Source organism: Onychostruthus taczanowskii, unplaced genomic scaffold (genome assembly GCF_017590055.1).
Source record: "Onychostruthus taczanowskii isolate IOZ18803 unplaced genomic scaffold, ASM1759005v1 scaffold195, whole genome shotgun sequence".
In the NCBI taxonomy this organism is placed as follows: domain Eukaryota; kingdom Metazoa; phylum Chordata; class Aves; order Passeriformes; family Passeridae; genus Onychostruthus; species Onychostruthus taczanowskii.
The window spans coordinates 1-21,855 of NW_024499184.1; the positions used below are offsets into that span (position 1 = coordinate 1).

The window sequence follows — 21,855 nt, forward strand, 5'->3', positions numbered from 1 at the left end:
GCCAAAAATGCCCAGGTTGTGGATTCAATCCCCAGCTCAGCCCTTCACATAAGGGTTCAACTTGGTGCTCCCTGTGTGCCCCTTCCCACTCGGGATACACAATGACCTGGAAATAAAGACTAAACCCTTTTCACTGGCTTTTTGGCAGGGTGCCAAAAATGCCCAGGTTGTGGATTCAATCCCCAGCTCAGCCCTTCACATAAGGGTTCAACTTGGTGCTCCTTGTGTGCCCCTTCCCACTCGGGATACACAATGACCTGGAAATAAAGACTAAACCCTTTTCACTGGCTTTTTGAACCCAGAGGGTTTTTTTTGCATTGGATAGTGCAACCCATAGGGAAAGCGGGGGAAAGGCGGGAGAGCACCGGGTCTCACCCGGCAGGTGTCGGATGAGCGGCCCGAGCAGAGCCGAGCCCCGCTGGGCCCCATCCCGCGCCGGGCACAGTCGGAGCAGGAGCGGCAGCGCCGGGCTCGGCCCCAGCGCCCGGCCCGGAGCGGCTCCTCCGGCCCGCGGCGCTGCGGCCCCGCTCGCTCCGGGGGGCGGGAGCCCCGGGGGTGCGGGCACGGGGGAATTTTGCCTAAACAATCACTTTCTACAGGCACATTTGGGTTTAAGCATCTCTGATATCCATCAAGATAAAACTGATGAGATAAACAGTTGGCTCTGTGAACACTGGAACTACCAGTGCCTGGGCTCCTGATAATTTTCTGCCTCATGGCTGAGTTCTTGCAGTTTTCTCCCTAGCTGGGGCATAAGCCAACTCTGCTCCTCACATCATCTTACGAGGTCTCTCTCTTCCAGCCAGCTGCCTCTTTTCATGCACTTTCTAAGTACATAATCATCTTTGAGGCTTCTATCCCTTCTGTCAAATTGAATGAAAACCTGCCAACAAGTTCAAAAGTTGTTGACTGCTTCTATCCCTGAAATTTGGCTGAAGAATAGTTATTTACATCTTCTCGGCTTCACTTTGCAACTATTCTCAGTGTGTTGCACAAATTACTAATGGCAAACCTCTCTCATGCCCAGTGCTGGGCTTGCTTTTAAGCATTCTGCTTCTGCTTGCAGTTCATGCCTCTGTGCTGAGCCTGGCAACCCCACCCAACACACTGACAACTCAGGGAAATCAATTCCTAAACTGATGTAACTTAGGAATTTAGACGCAAGACAACAAAAATTGTGAAGGAAGACTGATGAAATATATTATGAGGGAATAAAGCTGTGATAGGAAACCACTAAAATTCTCTGCAATGAGCCAGTATTATTAGGACTGGGGTTACTGTCTCCTCCTTAACAGAATGAAATTCATCAAAATTTCAACAACTTGCAACTGCAAGAATTGGAGTGTTTTTTCCTCAGTTCAAAAGGTTGTAGTTTAAAATTGCCAAATCTTGTTAACTGAACGAAAATCTGATTTGCATTGTGACAGTGCTGGAGGCTGTAATTATTTTTCCCGACATTTGAAGAAAGAAATAAACAGTGAAGCTGCTTTAAAAATGCAGGAAAAGACCAAAATTTGAAAGGAGTCATCTCTTACACCCACCTCAATGAGGCTGAATCATAATTTTTGGCCCCTGCACAGATCCTGTCTCCTTCCACCTTTAAGCCCCCATGTTAAATTTATTTTTCAACAAATCTCATGCACCATAAGATACATGTAAATGCTTTTAGTAGCCATCAGCCTTTGTCCTTGGAAGGTGTCGCAGAAATACATTTAGAGGAATGCAAATTCTCACTATTTTAAACATCAGGGAGGGAAAAAAACTTCATTAACAGCACTTACATGCAACACACATAAGAAACAAGAACAACACTACAAGAAAAGGCCAACATCAGTAGGTACCACTGGCTGGTATTGGTCTGACACATTCTTTCTCCTTCTGTCATGGACTCAAAAAGTCCCCAAGACACCAAAGGATGGTATCTCCTCCAGAAATTCTTCCAAACCATCCTCGTAGATTTTCAGCCCAGACTTTTTTCTTTTTTCAGGATCTCTATTGTCTCTTCTGGAGCCCTTGCCTATTTAGCTGTCCCTCCTACGACAAACCACTGCTCCTGCACGTCACACGTCTCTGTTCCCTTCCAGGATGGAGAACCAGAAGCCTAGATGCTATCCCAGATGGCTTTTGTGTAAGTGCACCATTTTTTGCTTTAAGCTGTTCCAATAAAAACTTTCCTGTTTGCATCAAAACCAAAACAACAGGTTCACAGCTCAGCCTCCCTCATCTGTCACAAGGAGAAACCGACTTTAGAAATAGCTGCAATGGGAACTCTGAGTAAAGATCTTGGAGAACACAAATTCCCAGCCCATGACATGGGCCAGCATTTACAGTGAATCATCACACAGACACCACGGAGATTTTTGTTTCTCCATCTTCCTACTGCTTTACATGTGATTATTCAAAGACTACAATGTACCCTTTCCTGAGCCTCAGAAAGATAGAATGTATCTTTACAGTGATACTCACACTTGCCTTTTTGTCTCAGATTAATTGCCTGGCTTTTCAGCTGTTTGATCTGCGCAGATGTTTGATCATTAACAGAAGTGCAAAATACCAAGTTCTCCTCTTCCTCAAAAAGCTTTCTGACTTCTTAAGTCACCAGGAAAAAAAATGACAAAACTAGAGTTACAAGGAATGGTAATGTCAGCATGATCTTTAAACCCACGCATATTTTATAGGTTTGTCAAAAAAAGTGCTTGAATGTCTGAATCACTATACCTCATATATTTCTTCATTAACATATCCTGTACAAACCTTCCTAGAAACACTTCACTCAGTCCACACATCTAAAATCCTGATCCAGCCTCAACCCATCATCATTTAACCTGGCCCCAACAAACTCCTACTTGTCTCTGCTCCAACCATGAAGCTTGTCAAGAACGCTGTGAATGGGTTTTGCTCGCATCACTACATCCCTCAGTGACTGTTTTACTCTATCAAGAGCCATAAACCAAGGAATAAACAAGGACAGTGGCAATATCCTGACACCCTCTGGGTCACACTTGCAAATCATTTTGTCAGTGGCACACCATGCATACTGTTTGGCCAAAAAAGATTCTGCACTATCAAGGCTTGATAGCTTGAAAGTCAAGTGCATATTTTTTCTGTTTTTACTGTCAACATCCCACTGGTCAAGAATAATAACTTTTTATACAAGTAATTTGATACTTCAAAAAAAAAACAAAAACAAAAACAAACCAAGTACTTCTTACTTTGTAACAATTTGTAAGGGGAAGAAAGGATTATCTACATTTTGACAAGGCTAATTTACAGTCAGTTTATAACATGAGGTCTCACTATTTTGACACGCAAAACCACCCTTTCATCCTATAAGAAAAGAGCAGGTAATCAGAAAAAGAGTCAAGGGATTTTCCATTGCCTTGGGGTGGAAGGGCATCATGAATCAGGCACAATGCTGTTTGCACGATTAAGTTGTTGTTCTTAAAATAATCCTGGTAGCTTCAAAGTTAGGAAAGCTTAAGTGGTTCAGCGTTTGGTGATTTTGGTAGGGGGTTGCATGAGCAAAATAAAGCACTAAGTAGAGATATGTAAAACTCACACTTATTCTGGGAAGGGAAAAATGTAGGTTGAGAGAACAAGTCATGGTTCCTCTGAAAAGCTGATTTTAAAATATTTGCATTGAAAATCAAAGTAAGGGATATAGGTAAACTTAGACCTGATGCTAAGCAGGTGATTTGCATACATTCTCATACATCTACCCACACGCCTCTGAAACTCCATCTGTACGAGAACACACAGCAAAACAACTCTGCCACCAAAACGCTGCAAACTGCTTAAATTTCAAACAGCTCCAGCACTACCTGTACTGGCATTTCCTGTTCCAGGCAGACAGCCTCTGGAAACACTCCTCAAGAACTCGCTGCTGGGCATGTGACGGCCGCGTTGAACATTAACCGCGCCTCGCTCCGAGCCCGTACCGCGCTCGCCGCTCCAGCCCCGCGGCCCCTCGGCTTACACAACGGCGGGGGCAGCGCCGGCCGCGGCCCCGGAGCTGCCGCTGCGGCCGGGGGAGCCCGGGCCTGGGCTGGGCTGGGGCACGACTCGGAGCGCAGGGACGGGCTCGGCCTGGCCGAGAGAGCCCGCCCGGAGCACCCAAACACGGCACTTGGCCTTTCAATCAAGCCCCCCAGGCTCCGGCCCCGCCCCGCCCGCGGCGCTCGGCCGCGGCCCCGGAGCTGCCGCTGCGGCCGGGGGAGCCCGGGCCTGGGCTGGGCTGGGGCTCGACTCGGAGCGCGGGACGGGCTCGGCCTGGCCGAGAGAGCCCGCCCGGAGCACCCAAACACGGCACTTGGCCTTTCAATCAAGCCCCCCAAAATGCAGCGCAAATCTCTCTTGGTGAAGCCCAAACACCGGCTGACTGACCCCGGCTTCAAGACCTCCCTAACACAGGACATGGTCTCTGATTCAAGCCTCTAAAATGCAGAATTTGGTCCCTCTGAGATCCCAAATGCTGTCTCAGGCACCATGGTTTCAAGCCCCCCAAAACCAGGACTTAGTGTCTCTGTACTTGGCCAAATGAGCCCAGTTCTGAGCCCCCAAACCCCAGCACTGGGTGTCTCTCTGTGAGCCCCAAAACTGCCCCAGTCCCGTGTTTGAGCCCCCAGAAGTGCCCCGGGCCATGGGCAGACCCAGCTGGGCCCCAGCAGCAGCTCCCTCATCCCGTGGGATGGGGAAGAGACCAGAGACAAAAACCCAGCTCGGGGGGTGAGATCAGAACAGTTTAATAATGGAAACCAAGACCAATAATGGAAACCAATATAATAATTTAATATTGATGACAGCATGTAGCAGTGATAGCAACAAGAGCAGTGATAACAATGACAATAAAAAGGAGAGAATTCATTCCACACCCCCTTTAACATTAAAAATCCAAGATGTCATCCAGAGCACCACAAACTCCCAGTGCGGGCGATTTCCACATTCCTGTCATTTTCTCTGTGGTCAGTCCTGGGGATTTGTGGACTAAGGGAGGCACTGGCTGCTCCTCTGGGCAAGGGAACGGCTCCTGTGCTATTCCCAAAAACAGAACCCCTGGAATTAGTGCCCTGGGAGCCCAGTCTGGTCCTTCCAGTCACTGGGGGTCACCCAGAGGGTCTTTACCAGCACAAAAGGAAAATGACATCCTGCTCCAGTGCATTCCAGCAGGACTGGACACTCCTGGCCACGGTGACCAGTCCATGCAAGTTGGACCGGTGACAATCCAGGGGGATTTGAAGTTGGAGACTCAAAATCAGAAACTCCAATTCTTTTCAGCACCTCTTGCTTAAATGTTTCCCTGCTGGAAGAGCTCAATTAGCATTTTTGCTGACCAGATTGCCAAAGCAAGGGAAAAACAATCAGCATTCCCTGAATGCCTCCATCACTTCCAAGCCATCTGCAGCCAGTGGCTGATGGGCAGGAGCTCAAGGGGTGGTATTAATTCCATTATTCCCAAGGTTTAAATTATTCTGGCACTACCCCATGTCCCTGAGTGTGCCAGGAGCTGCAGCCAGCTGCAGGCAGGTGTTTTTCCTTCTCAGCTTTTTGGGAGTGTGGGTGAAGGTCCCCTTCCCTGTCTGGCTCTGGGAGCTGTCCCTGCCACAGACCCCAGAGTGATCTTGGGCCCTGCTGGAGCCAATTCATGTCACGGCCCACATCCTACAGGAAAACAGCAAAGTGCCCAGTCGGTCCAAATTCCAGTGAGGAAGCTGGGATGAGCCCAATTCCCAGGGCTCCCTGTGGAACAGCACTTCAGATTTTGGGTCAAGGGCTTTTCCTGATGCCCTGAGGCACAGGATGATCCAGACATTTGTCCCTCCCTTATTTCTCACACACTCACAGACTGAGGTCCTGCTCTTTTTGCCCCCCCTCAGGGGCTGCAATTGCCAGTGGAATTTTCCCACTTTTAAGCAGACCAGAGATCATTCTCCAGTGTCTCCAGGAAATTTCCAGAGCTGACCCATTCCCAAGTACAGAGCCCAGGAGAAGGGAAGAACAAAGGTTTTGGCACTTACCATCTTTCCTTTTCCTTTCCCACAACAAGTTGCTCTGGCTCTTTCCATCTCAGAAGGTTCCTTGTCTTTGTTTCAGCCTCAGAGGATCCTGTGAGGAGATTTCACACCCACAAATCAAGATCCCAAACCCAGAGGCTTGTCCATGAAGGTGGAGCAGTGTTGGCTGCTCCAGTGAATTTCCTCCATGTGCACAACTTAAAAACCATTACACCACTTCATAATTACCTGGAGCTGGTGCTGTAACAACGAAAAATTGATTTTCCATGTCCAGAGGCAAGAGATTGTCCTGGTCAGGCTGTGAGACCTTAAACTGCACATTGATCTGGAGGCTGTGACTGGGATTCCAGCAGGGATTGAACCTTGTGTGTGTGGAAACCCAGCATGGGACTGGGCAGGTTTTCACTGGGGAAAGCTCTTGCTTTATTCCTTGGCAGCTTTTCTCTGGAATATTAAACAAAGAGGGAGGCCTTGTCCTTAATCCAATTACCACAGGGCAGCAAATCACTGTTTCTTGTTTACCAGCTATGAACAAAACCTGGAGCAGCACTGACAAGGTTGGGAGCTGCTGCTTCACCACACGGTGTCAGCAACAGGGAGAAAACACAAAACCTGTATCCAAAAACAAGGATAAAATGACCCCTCCTGCTTTTAGTGGGAGCAGGGCTAATTCTGCCCTGGAGTGACAAAGAACTTCTCCCTCAGAGCCCCAGAGATCCCTCAAAAAGCCAAAGTGCAGCAGGGAAGGAAGGAAAGGCAGCTCTGCCTCACCTGCTGGGCACAGCACAGCTCCTGCTGCTCCTGGGCTCTGGGAATGTGTCTGGAGCCAAAAGCACCTTCCCAGGCTGGAGGGGCTTTCCTAAAGCACCACCTCTGGTTCACATCCTACGGGCTTTCCCCTCCCTTGGGAAAGGAAGGACTTCATCCAGAGCCTGGAGAAGGAGGAAAAAAGGAGGCCCAGCCCATGAACTGTTCTGATGAGCCATGGGGGGACACAGAAGTTGTGCAGGGATTTCTGCCCCAGGGGTCACATTCCTTCAAATCCAGTGCAAGCTCACTAAAGTGACCTTTCCACAAATACCTCCTAAGGCACATGAGAATGTGAGCAAGAATATGGAATCAAACCCTCTGTTCCATTGGCCTCACACCCCAAATTCCAATGGGACAGACAAGTCCCTCTCCTTGGAAGGCAGCATCTCCTACCTGGACTTGAGCCGTCCCCAGCCTTTGGTGGCCGCTCTCTCCATCCTCCCACAGCTCCTCATCCTCCTCGGCAGGGCTGCCTTCCTCATCCTGCAGAGCAAGCACAGGGACAGTCACCAGCCTGCTCATCCCCAGCTGGGCAGCAGGGACGGACTGGTGGCACCCTCTGGATGTCACCCCTCTGCCCGGCACCGTCCCTGCTCCGCGGCCCATTCCCGTTCCCGGCCGGGCATCTCCTTGGAACGGGATGTTAAACCACAAACGTTTGCTCTGGGGGCTGGGACAGCACAGACTCCCCCGAGGCAGTGGGCAAAGCTCCTGCTCCCACATCCTCTGCTCCCACAGCCCTGCTGGGGCTGGACAGAGCAAAGGGAATCCTCAGCTCCTGCTGGAACTTTCCTCCTGCGCCCACAAACCCAGAGAAACCGTGGCTGCTCCATCCCTGGAAGTGTCCAAGGCCAGGCTGGATGGGGCTTGGAGCACCCTGGGCTGTGGATGGAATGGCAGGGGATGGAATGAGGTGATCCTTAAGGTCCCTTCCCACTCAAACCATTGGGGATTCCATGGTCTCTCCATGCATTCATTTTGCACCATTTCTCTCAAATTTAGATCATTTGTTAAAGAAATAATTTTAAAATTATAGCAGGATTTAAAAGGGGAGTGTAAAACATACAAGAATCATTCCTACACCCATCAAACAATTATTAATTGGAAGCCTATTCCCTCATCTCTGTGTTTGTTTCGCTTTCCTGGAAGACCTTATGATCCCAGAGTCTCTCAGAGAGATGTACTGGGATTACTGCAAGGTTTGGTCTGTCAGAGAGCAAGGGGGGTTTACAACACTTGTTCCTCTGCATCTTTATCCTTTAGCCAGCTTTCCCTCTGCCGGCACACCGAGCCCTCCGCCGCAACTCGGATCCATTCGCCGGGACACCGACTCCCCCCATTTCCCCCGGTCGCTCCGGCCCGTCTCCGCCGCCCGCTCGGGGCTGTCCCCGTTCCCCGCTCACCTCCGAGCCCGGTGCCGCGGGCCCCGCCGCTCCCCGAGCTCCGCCATCGCCGCTCCCGGCTCCGCGCCTGCGCTCCCGGCACAGCGGCCGCGGTTCCTGCCGGGAGCGGCCCCGGCCGAGAGCCCCGCGACCTCGCACGGCCAGTCCCCGTCGTTGTCCCGGTCCCGGTCCAGCTCCAGTCCCGATCCCGGTCCAGCTCCATGTCCCGGTCCCGGTCCCGGTGCCGGCGGAGCCACGGGAAGCGCCCGGAGCTGCAGTACCGGGGGTGTCCACAAGGCGGCAGCACTGAGGGGCCCCGGTCACAGCGCATGCGCAGCGGTTTTAGGGGTGCCAATAAATCCCAATTTCAGTGAATCCCAAATCCCGGATTTCGGGTGTTCCAGCGGGAGGAGGGAGAAAGAACTCCGCGTACACAGAGCTGTTTCTAGGTCCGTCATACAGATAATCTTGTCTAACTATTTCAAGCCCTTTATTGTTTCATTTATATACCTAAAACCTTGTATTTTTATTTTCAAACCCTATGGATCCATATACAGAATTCCTTACTATCTGAAATTCCGTCTGTAACACAGCATATTTATCTTGAAATAAATAACAGGTTTATATATACATAAATGAGACTCTTTACACTTTCTAGTGGTTTCAACATAAATCAATTTTCAGGCATTTTGGGGCTATAACCTCCTAACCTCCCTTTTTTGGGGGATTCCAACTGTTTCCTCCTCATTGCCCAGTGACCAGCTCTCACACCACAGACATTGGGGTGCCCCAAATGACACCATCACCTCACAGACTCCTTTCAACATAAATCAATTTTCAGGTATTTTGGGGCTATAACCTCCCTTTTTTGGGGGATTCCAGCTGTTTCCTCCTCATTGCCCACTGACCAGCTCTCACACCACAGACATTGGGGTGCCCCAAATGACACCATCACCTCACAGACTCACACACTTCTCATTTTCCTCACCCCCAGAGAAAGCACAAAACACGTCCAAGTGCCCTGGCCAGCAGCTCAGTGCTTCCATAAGAAGCACATGGACATATCCCTAAAAAGGAGGGGGGGAAATCGAGGCCCGGGCAGCCCCCCAAAGCGTTGGAGTCCCCCCAGCTCCGGTCCCACAGGCGGGCAGCTGCCCCACGGCACGGGAAGTGTCCCCAAGGATGGTGTCTCATCTTTCCCTGAGGCCCCACCACGTTCCCCCTCCACTCCAGGCAGAGGACTCCCCAGTTCCAGGAGATGTCTGATCCCTTCCCTAGGCCCTCCTGGACACGGCTGGGCCGTGATGGAGTCTGTGCTCCCTTGCACTGCTGCTGCACATCTGGCCCAGCCAGGGGAGCTGAAAGAACGCCTGGAAGTTTACAGAGCAAACTGGAAACACAGCCCCAAACCTCACTCACTTGATGGTAAAAAGGTGTCTCTGCTTACACAAAGCCAGGAAAAACAGTCCCTCTGGAGAAATCTTGGATTTCCTTTTGCATCAATTGAACAGGCACAGCTGCCAGCTGGTGCCATTAAACTCTCCATCCCCAAAATCCCTGATTACCCTCAGCTGTGGGGTTTTTGCTGTCACATTGCCAGCAGGGACCTCTGGCCAGCTGCACTGCCCAGGAGAGATGCCATGGGAATCTCACCTTGGGACTGATGGGAATCTCACCCTTGGAAGCAAGGCAGGAATAGGTTAACTCAGAGCACCACCTCAAAGTGTTGGGGGGGAAAACTGCAACATTCCACTGCCTCCATGGCAGGGTGGGTAGGTTTTAGGGAAGGTGACCACACAGCCTGCACATCCTGGTGCAGATGAGAATCCCTGCTCGGGGGTTTTCCAGCTACTCCAGGGGCTGGAGCCAGCAAGAACATCTGTGGGAGCGGCTGGGGGTCAGGACGGCCGGGACAGACGGAGACGAGAGCTCTCTGAAGGCAGGCCTTGGGATTTGGGGATTATTGCAGAGGGCGTGGGTGCAGGGCCCTTCTGGGAGCTGCCAGCCACAGCTCTGAGCAGCCCCAGAGAGGGAAAGAGAGTGGGAGAGAGAGAAGGAGAGAGAGGAAGAGTAAAAAGAATGAATGCAAGAGCGTGGTAAAGAGAGAATAAATGAATGGTTCCCATTGCAATACAATAAATCTTCTTCTGTGTTGAATATTCTAATTCTTAATAACCAATCTGATACAAGGTACAAATATTATAGCATTTACATACAGCCTGTAAGAATCATTACATTACCATACTGTGTTACATTTTAAACCCTAAAAACTGCTCTTTGGACCCCTTCTGCCCAGCTAGTAGGGTCTGCTCTGACCCTCGGGCCTGTCTGCAAGCTGAGGGTATTGTTTCATCAAATGGGGATTACCTTCAGCTGGCCATACCATTGTTCTCCAGTTGTTCAGTAACTAAGGTATCTCAAAGCTTCCTTTCATTTCCATCTTGCTTATAGTTTCCATATTCTCAAACTCTTTTGCCAGGCAATCATATTCATAAGGCTTTCCTGTTTCATCTTCCCCAACAAACATCCGCGATGGTGTTCCTGTTATCCCTTCACCCCCCGCTCCTGGCATTGTCCTGCCCAAAAAACACAGGCACCTAGGGGCCCTATGCCTCCATCACGGCTGTCACTTCAGCCTCCTCCCAGGGAGAAGTGTCCTGCAAAGAGGAACTCAGGAGCAAAACCAGGGGAAGTGAATCTGTCTATATGGAAAGAGTCACCGTTTCACAGCAGAGACTTCCTTAACTGTTTATTCCCCAAAAGTTGCAGCACCTGCCCTGTGCTGCTGAATCCGAAGCCCAGCTGGGCAGAGCTGGATCAGTGTCCCCAGCACCTGCGGCTCAGCGTTCCCGAGCAGGAGGTGCTGTCCCCGGCTGGTGACACTGCAGACCCTGGGGAAGGACGGGAGTGGGGCAGAGGAGGCTGCGGAGTCGCCAGTGGGGCAGAGGGAGGGACAGACACCTTCCTGCTCCCCACCCCCTGCTCTCGGTTTCCACTCTGTCATTTCTCACATGCCTCAGCTCTCACTTCTCCTTTCCCTTTTGTCAATTCCCTCAGCCAGCTCATCTTCCCAGCTCCGGTCCCGGCGCTCCCACTGGTGAGGGCCCGGCACCGGCTCGGCCATGGGCTGGGGGCTCTGGGGGGTCCCGCTCACCTGGGCACTGCTGGCCTGGCTGACAGGGGCTGAGCAGCCCCAGGAACTCTCGTCCTCTTCAGGATTTGGGGTGTGCAGCGAGACCTTGAAGCTCTCACGTCTGGAAGTTCTGCCGGGGGGGGGCTGGGATAACCTCAGGAATTTGGATATGGGCAGAGTCATCAACCTGGGCTACTCACAGTGCAAGACCACAGAAGATGGATCTTACCTCATCCCAGACGAGGTCTTCACCATCCCCCGCAAGCAGAGCAACCTGGACATCAACTCCGAGATCATCGAGTCCTGGAAGGATTACCAGAGCATCACCTCTGCCTCCATCAACCTGGAGCTGTCCCTCTTCTCCTCCATCAACGGCAAATTCTCCAGCGACTTCCACCGCACCAAGACACACCAGGTGAGGGACAAGGCTGTCACCACCCGGGTGCAGGTCAGGAACCTGGTTTACACCGCCAAGATCGACCCCGAGGCGGCCCTGGACAAGGCCTTCAAGAAGCAGCTGCTGACCATCGCCAGCCACCTGGAGAACAACCAGACCCAGATGGCCGATTTCCTGGCCGAGGTGCTGGTGCTCAACTACGGCACCCACGCCATCACCTCCGTGGATGCAGGAGCCACCTTGGTGCAGGAGGACCAGATCAAAGCTACCTTCCTGAAGGACAGCTGGGCCACACGGTACACCGTCACCGCCTCGGCCGGCGTGGCCTTCCACAGCATCGTCAGTGTGGGAACCAAGGAGTCCCTGGACGTCAGCTCGGGCTTCACCAAGCAGTACCTGGACAACCGCACCAGCTCCAGGGTGGAGAGCATCGGTGGGACCCCCTTTTACCCAGGCATCACCCTGAAGACGTGGCAGGAGAAGATTCAAAACCAGCTGGTGGCCCTGGACCGCTCGGGGCTGCCCCTGTACTACTTCATCAAGCCGAGCGCGCTGCCGGAGCTGCCGGTGCCCACGGTGCGCAGGGTGGCCCAGCGGGTGGAGCTCGCCGTCCGCCGCTACTACACCTTCAACACCGCCCTGGGCTGCACCGACGCCGCCTCGCCCAACTTCAACTTCCACGCCAACACTGACGACGGCTCCTGCGAGGGCACCATGGCCAACTTCACCTTCGGGGGAGTCTTCCAGGAGTGCGTGGGCCTGGGCGGTCCCGACACCGCCGCACTGTGCCGGGCGCTGGAGCAGAGGAACCCCCTCACCGGGGCCTTCTCCTGCCCCGCCGCCTACACGCCGGTGCTGCTGGGTGTGCAGGAGCGGGAGGAGGGTCACAGCCACCTGGAGTGCCACAACAAGTGCACCCTGGGCATCTTCTGCCACCGCAAGTGCCAGGACGTCTTCTGGCTCTCCCGGGTGCAGTTCAGCGCCTACTGGTGCGCCGCGAGCGGGCCGGCGGCGCCCAACTCGGGATACCTCTTTGGGGGGCTGTTCAGCACCCACGGCGCCAACCCCATCACCGGAGCCCAGTCCTGTCCCTCGGGCTACTTCCCACTGAAGCTCTTCGGCGAGCTCCGAGTGTGCGTGAGCCAGGATTACGAGGCGGGGGCCGAGTACGCGGTGCCCTTCGGGGGCTTCTTCAGCTGCCAGGCAGGGAACCCCCTGGCTGGGCAGCACCGGGGCACGGCCGAGGACCCCCACGCCAAGGGCTGTCCCCCGGGCTTCAGCCAGCACCTGGCACTCATCAGCGACAGCTGCCAGGTGCAGTTCTGCGTCCAGGCCGGGCTCCTCACCGGGGGCTCGCTGCCGCCCGCCCGCCTGCCCCCCTTCACCCGGCCCCCCGCCGACCTGCCGGCCGTGGACACGCTGCTGGTGCGGGACGGGGACAGCACCTGGGTGAGGGACGGCCAGAGCCACGTGTGGCGGCTGGCACGGCCGGAGGAGGCGCGGCACGTGGCCGAAATGGTCGGGGCCCGGGGGCTGTCAGGGGGAGAGGTGGCTGGAGTCACCGTGGCCGTGCTGGCCGGGCTAGCCACCGGCCTGGGGACAGCCTGGTACGGCCACCGGCGCTACAGGGCCAGGGGGTACCGTAAGCTGGGCACAGGGGACAGCCCGGCCCCCGCCAGCCCCGAGCACAGCACGGTGCTGAGCGTGGGCGAGGGGTACCAGCAGGAGCTGGAGGGGACGGTGCCCTGAGTGCCCCCTCCCCTTGTGCCCCAAATCCCCAAACCCACGGGAAAAGGAGGGAGCGGAGGGGCCCCGGGGAGGGCTATCTCCCAAATCCTGCATGCTGCAAGCTGCAACCCCTGTCTCCATGTATATCTATCGGGATAGATATACACACGCATGCAGAGAGGCACGGAGCAGTTTTATTTCAGCCAGCAACTCATCGTGTAGTCAACAGAGCATTAAAAAAAGGAAAAAAAAAAAGTCACGTTGTGGAAAGACTTACTCACAGTAAGAGCCATCGGGCTGGCACCGCGGAGGTGGGGGACCCTCCCCGCTCTCGCCCAGAGGGTTTTGCATAGCTCCAGACAGGCTTTGTCTGCACTGGGGAAAACCCAGGGCGTGCAGTGGAGGAGAAATCGCACCGCTAGAGCCACCCAAACAGGGGCGTGTGCCTGGGGAAAGCGGGTTTCTCCCTTGAGGTAGAAGATAACAACCCACGCTGAGGGCGGCTGGGCACAGATCGCTGCAAAGGGACATCAGGGGGACTCGGGGTGCCTGGCCCTGCCCACAGGGCCCCTGGCTCGCCTGGTCACACAGATGACTGACAGAAGACAACGGAGAGGCCAGGCCGTGCAGGGACCGCCAGAGTCCCCTGCCATCCGCTTTATTGACCCCCAGCCCCTCCATGGGGTGGCCACGGGGGGACGGACCCGCCAGGCCACGGGGAGGAAAAACAGCAACGACAACAGAACGATGCACAGCAGGATGGACCCCCCTCCCACCAGCACAGAGGGCCAGGGAACCCCCAGCACCCGGCACAGGGGGCTCCGAGAGGCCCCATGAACCCCTGGTTTAGGATGGAAGGGACCCCACAGACTCTCTCATTCCTAACCCCTGCCCTGGGCAGGGACACCTTCCACCTGGGCTCTCCAAGGTCCAGTCACCCCAGGGGGCTGACAGGGACCCCCAGAGCCTTGGAACACACTTCCCCCACCCCAACACCCACACTCTCCTACCCACACCACCCTCCTGGCCCAGCCTGTACCAACCCCTCACCAACCACTTTCCCCTGCAGACCTCCCCAAGGCTTCTCCGGGGCAGGAATGGGGACACTTCTTAACCCACCTGCACCTGGCCCCATGGGGACCCACAAATGACAGCCCTCCCACTGGGCAGAGCCCTGTCGGGGTGGGGGGCCCCACAGCCCCCGTCCCAACCCCAAGCACCACTGTGCCCAGCCCCAGCCCGGCTGCAGCACCACGTTCTCCCAGGCTGCCTCCCCAGACGCCCCCCTATATGTACATATATACGACAAAACCCCAAAACACGAGGTATATAGAAATTCCAACGTGGGGACGCCCCCATACGAACAGTTCAAGGAACCCACTGCGGCGGGGGGGATGTCACTGTCCCCCCACACACACCTCCTACCACCCACCAGCCCCTCCCTGGCATGCAGAGGCAGGGGCAGCCCAGACAGGGGATCCTGCAGGGCACAGCTCAGACACAGCCAAGAGGAGCAGGGGGCAGGGCTGGGGGGAGCTGGGGCAGCCCAGGCCCCCCAACCTGCACAGACACAGGAGACCAGTGGGGAGGGACCGGACAGAATGAACGAACAAACAAACGTCAGAGGGACGAGGCAGAGCAAGGGGGACTCGTGTGGCCCCAGCTCCCACCCCAAGCCAGGTCCCAGCCCCAGGTGGGTGACAGGGGTGTTGGGTCAGGCTGGGACTGGCACGGATGAGGAGAGAGGGGAGCCTGGCACCCCCCAAGCCCTCAGCACAGTGACAGATAGGACAGAACACCATCCAGAGGGGTGGCCAAGCCAGCCTGAAGCCCCACAGCTGTGTGTGAGGATGTTCCCGCCCTGCAGGAGTGAAGGGGACGGCCAAAAGGACCTTCTCCCACATTCCCAGCCAGCCTGGGGCACTGCATGGCTGCCACTGGGAGAGCAGGGGGCTCCAGGTGTGCCCTGGAAAGCCCCCAGGCAGGTATCTCCAGCAGCTTTATCCTGGTGGGTGCCGGCACAGGCAACCCTCTCCTTGCCTCCTCGCCACGGTCTCAGTCCTTCTCCTGTGCCAGGCTCTCCTCGGTGATGCCCTGGGCTGCCAGCTCAGCCAGGACATTGTCCAGGTAGTTGATGTCGGGGTAGCCGTGGCCAGTGAGGTTGGAGCCGAACTCTGTCTTGTGGTGGATCTCGTTCCAGATCACCGTGTCCGACTCGCCCGTGGTGCTGGAGGTCCCGATGGCGAAGATCAGGCGCCGGTCCCAGGCCACCAGCAGCAACTTCAGTACCTGTGGAGACCAGGAATGGGGCAGGCAGCAAAGCAAGCACGGCAATGTGGGCAGCCCACAGGCAAGGCCTCCTGGAGCATCCCAGCACAGCCTCCTGCTCCAGCCAGTACAGAGGGACCGGGCTGCTGAGCCTGCAGGGGAAGGTCACGGGGCTCCTGCAGAGCCTGCTGGATGGGCTGTGGGCAAAACCTCCACCCACATTCCCCTATCTAAGCCATGTTTGCTTTTCCCACCCTGGCACGCCTCGGCCAGCTCACCTTCCTGCCCTTCTCGCTGTCTGGCAGGTAGCAGTGCCGGGGGAAGCCACGGGCCGTGAAGCTCTTCCCAGGGTTTGGATGCTCTGGTCCCTGCGACGTAGAGGGGAAAAGAAAACCCTTCTGGAGCTCAAAAGCAATCTCTGGGCACAGGGCAACTCCCCAAGCCTTGGTGGGCACTAATGGCCACCATCCCCCTGGCACCAAGCAGACAGGGACAGCACTTTCATGCAGATACACCCCAGACCTCCCACAACATCCTTATGGACAAGCAGCTCCCGAGCCGAGGCATGAGCTGCAGCGGGACCTGGGGGTGACACAGCTGTGACAAGGGCTGCCAGCCCCCCCAGATGGCCTCCCCAGACCCACCTGCACCCCCGGGGGGATGTTGTAGATGATGCGGATGGTTTTGCAGTCGGCGTGGCCGGGCAGCGCGTGGGGGATGATGTGATATTCCATCTTCCCGGGAGGCTGCGTCCCTGTCTTCACCCCATAGATGGTTTTGCAGGTGGGACACTGCAGACTTCCATCCTGAGAGTGGAAAAAGGGGGACACGGTGAAACCAGTATCTCCAGCACCGAGCCACGCCAGGCACTGAGCACCTGAGCAGCACTGAACGTTGTTTTAATCGGGAAAAACATAATTTCAAAATCTCTCAGGAACCTGGGATAGGGCCAGGAGAATTCACTACCCAACTTCAACCAAAAACCTGAGGTCTGCATTTCTCTTCCCCACCAGTTTTCCTGTCCTCATTGCTTTATCTAGCTCTGAATTGGGTGGTTTGGTTTGGTTTGTTTTTTCAAAGAGGGAAATATAATAAATATAGAAAATCTCCAAACAATGCATTTTCCAGGGAATGTCAAGCACGAGGGGTATTTGCAAAAACCCTCCCGTGGCTGGAGAAGCACTGCCTGGCACCAAATTCCAGGTAGCTCTGCTCAAACATGCAGGGATCAAAGTCCACCCTGGCAAGAAAAACAAGCACAAAAATCTGGGCATAGTGGGGGGAAACACACCCACACAACCCTGAGTTCTGATTTAGCAGTCCCCAAGTGCTTGCTGCTGATCAAAATTAAACTCTTGAGTCAGGGTGGGAGCTCGGAGTCCTCCGAGGCAGCCAGGCTGGGGCTTTGTCCCATGGAGAGCTCATGGAGCTCCACAGAGGTGGCTGAGCAGGGGGTCCCCGGGGCCGCAGGCTCTCACCTTGTTGCCGTTGTTGTACATGGCCACCAGGCAGTGCAGGTGGAAGACGTGGCTGCACTTGACCAGCTTCCCCACGAGGTCAGGCTTGACGGCTGGCTGGGGCCCCTTGTAGCCAGAGGGGGCAGAGAGCCGCTCCATGCAGATGGTGCAGTCCTGTGCCAGAGGGGAGGACAGGGATCAGAGGGATGGGCGCTGATGGGCTGCCCTGCTCTCACCCAGGGACCGGCACCCAGCCCCGGGCCGGGCTGTCACCCTGCAGCACACAGCCCCTCTCTGGGGACACGGCAGAGCCATACAGGGCAGGGGGACATCCCTGCACGTGGCATCACGCGTGTCCCCAGCCCCTCATCCCAGGGCAAAGCCCCCCAGGACACCCCGGCACAGCCCTGCTGCTCGCACCTCATCCGGCGGATGCCGCACCTTCTGCAGGTATTTCTTCAGCACCTCCTCTGGGGTTTTACCTGCGGGAGAGTGAGGGTCAAAGGATGGGAGAAATGCAGTGCCAGGGGCAGCAGAAGGGATGGGGGGCACAGGGGATCCAGGAAGGGCAGGAGGGACAGTCTCTCTTACCCTTCTTGGCCTGTTTCTTGGTGGTCTTGCGGCAGGAGTGGGAGATGCCGGGGATGGACTGGATCTCACTCTTGCTGACGGGCGGGGGGTGCAGCACCAGCTTGGGGGGCCGGGTCAGGCACACGGGCAGCCCGGCTGCACTCATGAGGATCCCCGTGATCCCTGCACAAGGAGGGAACAAATGGCACTGAGGAAAACCAGCAACACCCTGAAAGCCAGATGCTCCCCAAAACCTGCCCCACTGGGGCTGTTTGTGCCCCCACCCTGGGGGAACCAGCACCCGCTGCGGCCCCATCCTCACCTGCCAGTGCTGGGTTGACGGGGCTGGAGCCAGTGAGGTTCTTCACAGGGACAGTGGGGACCCTGAGGGAAGCCAGCACAGACCACATCAGGGCAGGCAGGAGGCACCCACGTCCCCACAGGGCCCAGGGGCCACACAACAGTTGCCTGAGCAACTGCACAGGCCCTGGATGGAAAAAGAGAATCCCCCCGACGGGGCAACCTGCCCCTCCCTGCCCCACCACCGCCTTTTCTCTGGCGCTTTAGAAACCCTGACTGCATCTCCATTCATGGCCCCTTTTTGTCACAGCTCCCCGGGCCAGTCTGTTGTTTCTTTTCCTCTTTTCTCCTATAGCCACGTCACTGCCACAGCTCTTTTCCCCCTCCCCTTGGGGCTCTCTTCCATGGGAAAGTTTCCCGGCAGGTCAGGAACGGAGGGAAGGGGGAGGATAGAGAGAGAGAGGAAAGGGGCCAGGCTGTGACAGAAGGCTGACGGCAGAGCCAGACAAAGGGGAGAAACAGGCCCATTAAGTGTCCACCCCATCACAAAAAAATAGCTTTGGAGGGTGGGGGTCTGGAGGGACCCCTTCTCATGGGGCCTGAATGGCTTTTCTTTGCGCCTTTCGCAGTCCCCCACCCAACCCCTGACTCCAAGAGAAAGAGCAGCCTCAGCCTCTTCATTGAGATGCAGGAGCCACCCCATCCCTGCTCCGGTCTCCAGGCACCTGTGGGGAAGGCGAGGGGCCCAGCAGAACCCACTACCCTCCACAGGAGGCTGGGGACCACCGAGGGTCTCCCAGCAGGCTCAGGGCTGACAGACCCCTGCAGTGCCCTGGAGCGAGTGTGTGCAGTCCCTTTCTCCGGGCAGGCACCCTGCGGGACTCACCCGGAGGCGATGAGCACGCGGGACTGGGCGATGGCCAGGCGCTGCAGGTGGCTGCGGTTCAGGGTGCCCAGGCTGGCCCGGGAGCCTTTGCCGCTGCCCACGCCGGGGGGGCTGCCGGAGGCGCCGGCCGAGCTCAGGGTGGGCGTGCTGGCCGCCTGCCTCCGGCCGCCCTGCGCCGCCAGCGGCTCAGCGGGGGCTTGGGGGCGGCCGGCGGCGCGGGCACGGCTTTGCGGGGCTGCAGGGTGGAGGTGCCGGGGCCGGCGGCGGCCGCTTTGACGCTCATGACCAGCAGGCACTGCGGACACGTGCAGGCGGGCACCGGCGGGGCCGCCGCCGCCCCGGGGCTGGCCGGCCACGACTGCGACTTGGGCAGGGTGCCCGACACCAGCGGGTACACCATGTCGAGGCGGCGGCGGACGCGGCGCTTGCGCTGGGTCTGCCGGTTGATCTGGCCCATGGTGGCGAAGTCGATGACGTAGCAGAAGCCGATGGCGCTCAGGTCCACCCAGGGGTGCTGCTTCTCGTAGGCGCGCTGGATGGTGATGCCCACGTCCATGTCGTAGGGCGTCCACGTCCCGCTGTCATTCTCCCACTCCCAGACGACTCCCTTGCCCGGCGCCGAGGACGGGTCGTAGTAGCTGCGCCGGACGGGCCGGATGGTGCCTGAGGGAGGGCGACAGATGCCGTCAGACCCTGGCGCCAGCACCCACCCGTGGGCAGGCAGCAAAACCACCCCGACCTGCCCTGCCGGTGCCATTCCACGCGGGGACAGCACGGCTTTCCGGCTCTGCTGCTGTCCCCGCCCTGCCAGGGGACCGGTGTGCCTCGGTTTCCCCAGAGGGCAGGGAGCCCCACAGCCTGGGGGTGCATCCCCAGTGCAAGTGGGCTGAAGGGAAGGGCAGATTTCACTCCCACTGGCCCACAGGCCAAGCATAGAGCCACTCAGCCCTGATGGGTAAACACAGAACCACAAGCTTGGCTGCTCCAGCCTGCTCCCAGGGACCTCCCGAGGGAGACTGATGAAACCAGGCATTAGGGCACCCCAGCCCTTGTCTCCCTCCCAGCTCTGGGCTGGAACAGGCGAGTAAAAGATTAGAGGGGCAGCTCCGAGCCCCAGGCAGTGACACACACACAGGTCCTCACACACGTAGGGGAGTGGGGCTCGTGCCAGCCCCACCATCTGCAGCTGCCAAACCGGCCCCGATGAAAACCCCAACTGTGACAACTGATTTTCCTCACAGGGAAAATCCCTGTGAGGCCAAGCTAAGGAGTTTGAGCAGGGAACTGTGCCCAGCTCCCGCTGCCCCATCAGCAAACATGAGGAGTGGGATGAGAGCGCAAAGCACCACGGCTTTGTGCCTTGCATCCTTATTTTGGCTAGGCGTTTCCTTTCCCACCACTCCCAATCAACTAGGATGCATTCGAAGAATGGACACAAATTTTGGGAACTTCTATAATGAGGAAATGAGGAGAAAGGCTTCCTCTTTGGGATGTCTCACAGCAGGGCAGGGCTGGGCGTGCACGGTACTGGGGTCCCATCCTGAGCGTGTCACTAATGCCCAGAGGTGTCTGGTAACAGGTGGGACAAGCTGCCTCCAGGTCCTTCTCCAGATCCCCACGGCTCAGCCCAGCGTGAGGAACAAGAAAGCACTCAAACAGAAGCAATAACAAGTCTGCTGCTTCGGCTTTTCACCACGTGTCCTGCAAAGCCTCCAAGAATTTCAGTCCCTTCTCACCCCCACCTCTCCGCGGAGAACAGCCGCCACCGCAGGTCCCGCAGGGACACGAGTGGGATAAGAAGGGAAAGGTGTTTACCAGCACCCTGCTAAAGGGGCATGGGGTGCAGATACACCCCAGCCAAGCCACCCGCCCTGTCCTGCCAAGGGGCACCCGGGGCAGAAAAGCCGAGGGGAGCGGGGCAGTGATTTATCCTAATCTGGCGGCGGCATGCGGCATCTGGCGGTCCCCAGGCAGCAGTGTGGGAATGCTGTGTGTTCCCCCAGCCCCTCGCCGCCAGCCGGCCTCCCATTCAACAGGGGAAGAAAGGGAACAATAGCTATTCAGGGCCTGCCAGGGTCGCGACCCCCCCAAATCAGAGCTGTTTAATGACCCAAAATACCAACATCCCCAGCAACCCAGGGAGAGACAGAACAATCTCCCTTTCAGTCCTCCATCCTGGGCAACAATAGCCCTCAGAAGCTGGCCCCCAGCCACCCTGCTCGCAGAGGTCCCTTGTCCCCACACCCACGGGCAGGGGAGGGTCGCCGCCAGCCCCCAAGGCTGCTGGGGAAAGAGGGACAAAGGAGGGTGTCTGGCACTGCTGCACCCCAGGGACAAAGCACACTGGCCATCACGGGGGTGTTGGGGATCACAACCCCCCATTCTAATGCCCTGCCACGGGTGCCTGTGCCCCACATCCCAGACAACCCCAGGAGGTGGGGGACAGACAGCCCCATCACGCCGGGGACCCACCCACCTGCCCGCGCCCTCCCTGAGCATCCCTCCACCTGTGTCCCTGCCCCGGGGCTGCCATCCCCCCGGGCAGGATCTGTCACGCAAGTACCATTCAGCTCTAGGTCGATGGCGGCTCCGATCTAGCACAGAGAGCGGGGCACGGCCCTGGGAAGGGTGTGCGAGAGACCACCTCTCCTGAAGGGAGAAGGATGGGATGGGTGGGTGCAACAGGGCCCGGGGCGCTGCAGCAGCGAGGCGGGCGGGCAGCACGACCCCGGGGGGGCAGGGGTGCGTGGGCAGGACTGGGCAGCGAGGGCAGGGCGAGGACCTGGGCATCAGGTGGAGGACAGCGAGCTGGCATCGCGGCCGGGCGGTGCGGGATCGGGCACGGCGGGGCCGCTCGGCGCAGCCCCGCACGGCCGCGGAGCGGGGGACACCGGGACCCCCCTCCCGCCCGCC

General features: G+C 56.9%; 3 protein-coding genes across 6 annotated transcripts in view; 1 reads left to right on the plus strand and 2 right to left on the minus strand.

Moving 5' to 3' along the window:
- Positions 1-4,795: 4,795 nt before the first annotated feature.
- Positions 4,796-8,462, minus strand: LOC121334757. Of its 4 annotated transcripts, XR_005952479.1 has the most exons (6): positions 8,225-8,462; positions 7,215-7,304; positions 6,783-6,943; positions 6,240-6,455; positions 6,015-6,102; positions 4,803-5,299 (listed from the first exon to the last, which is right to left on the minus strand). XR_005952479.1 is itself a non-coding variant. In XM_041402197.1 (5 exons), exons 1-5 carry the CDS (start codon positions 8,424-8,426, stop codon positions 4,984-4,986), a joined length of 732 nt encoding a protein of 243 aa, XP_041258131.1. In that variant the 5' UTR covers positions 8,427-8,462; the 3' UTR covers positions 4,796-4,983. The 4 variants fall into 4 exon arrangements, 1 of the variants encoding a protein (XP_041258131.1); XM_041402197.1 differs by lacking the exons at positions 6,783-6,943; positions 7,215-7,304 and having other exon boundaries at positions 4,796-5,031; positions 5,122-5,299; XR_005952478.1 differs by lacking the exon at positions 6,783-6,943 and having other exon boundaries at positions 4,805-5,299.
- A 2,767-nt stretch (positions 8,463-11,229) lies between these two features.
- MPEG1 (macrophage expressed 1) lies at positions 11,230-13,502 on the plus strand. Its single transcript, XM_041402213.1, has one exon. It carries the CDS (start codon positions 11,326-11,328, stop codon positions 13,480-13,482), a length of 2,157 nt encoding a protein of 718 aa, XP_041258147.1. The 5' UTR covers positions 11,230-11,325; the 3' UTR covers positions 13,483-13,502.
- Positions 13,503-13,633: 131 nt separating this feature from the next.
- Positions 13,634-21,855, minus strand: part of DTX4 (deltex E3 ubiquitin ligase 4) — an 8,653-nt gene continuing 431 nt past the window's right edge. The window contains 9 exon segments of the mRNA XM_041402215.1: positions 13,634-15,750; positions 16,008-16,097; positions 16,374-16,535; positions 17,208-17,360; positions 17,607-17,668; positions 17,778-17,939; positions 18,079-18,140; positions 18,943-19,129; positions 19,132-19,605. Coding sequence (XP_041258149.1) covers positions 15,517-15,750; positions 16,008-16,097; positions 16,374-16,535; positions 17,208-17,360; positions 17,607-17,668; positions 17,778-17,939; positions 18,079-18,140; positions 18,943-19,129; positions 19,132-19,605 — 1,586 coding nt within the window. The 3' untranslated portion in view covers positions 13,634-15,516.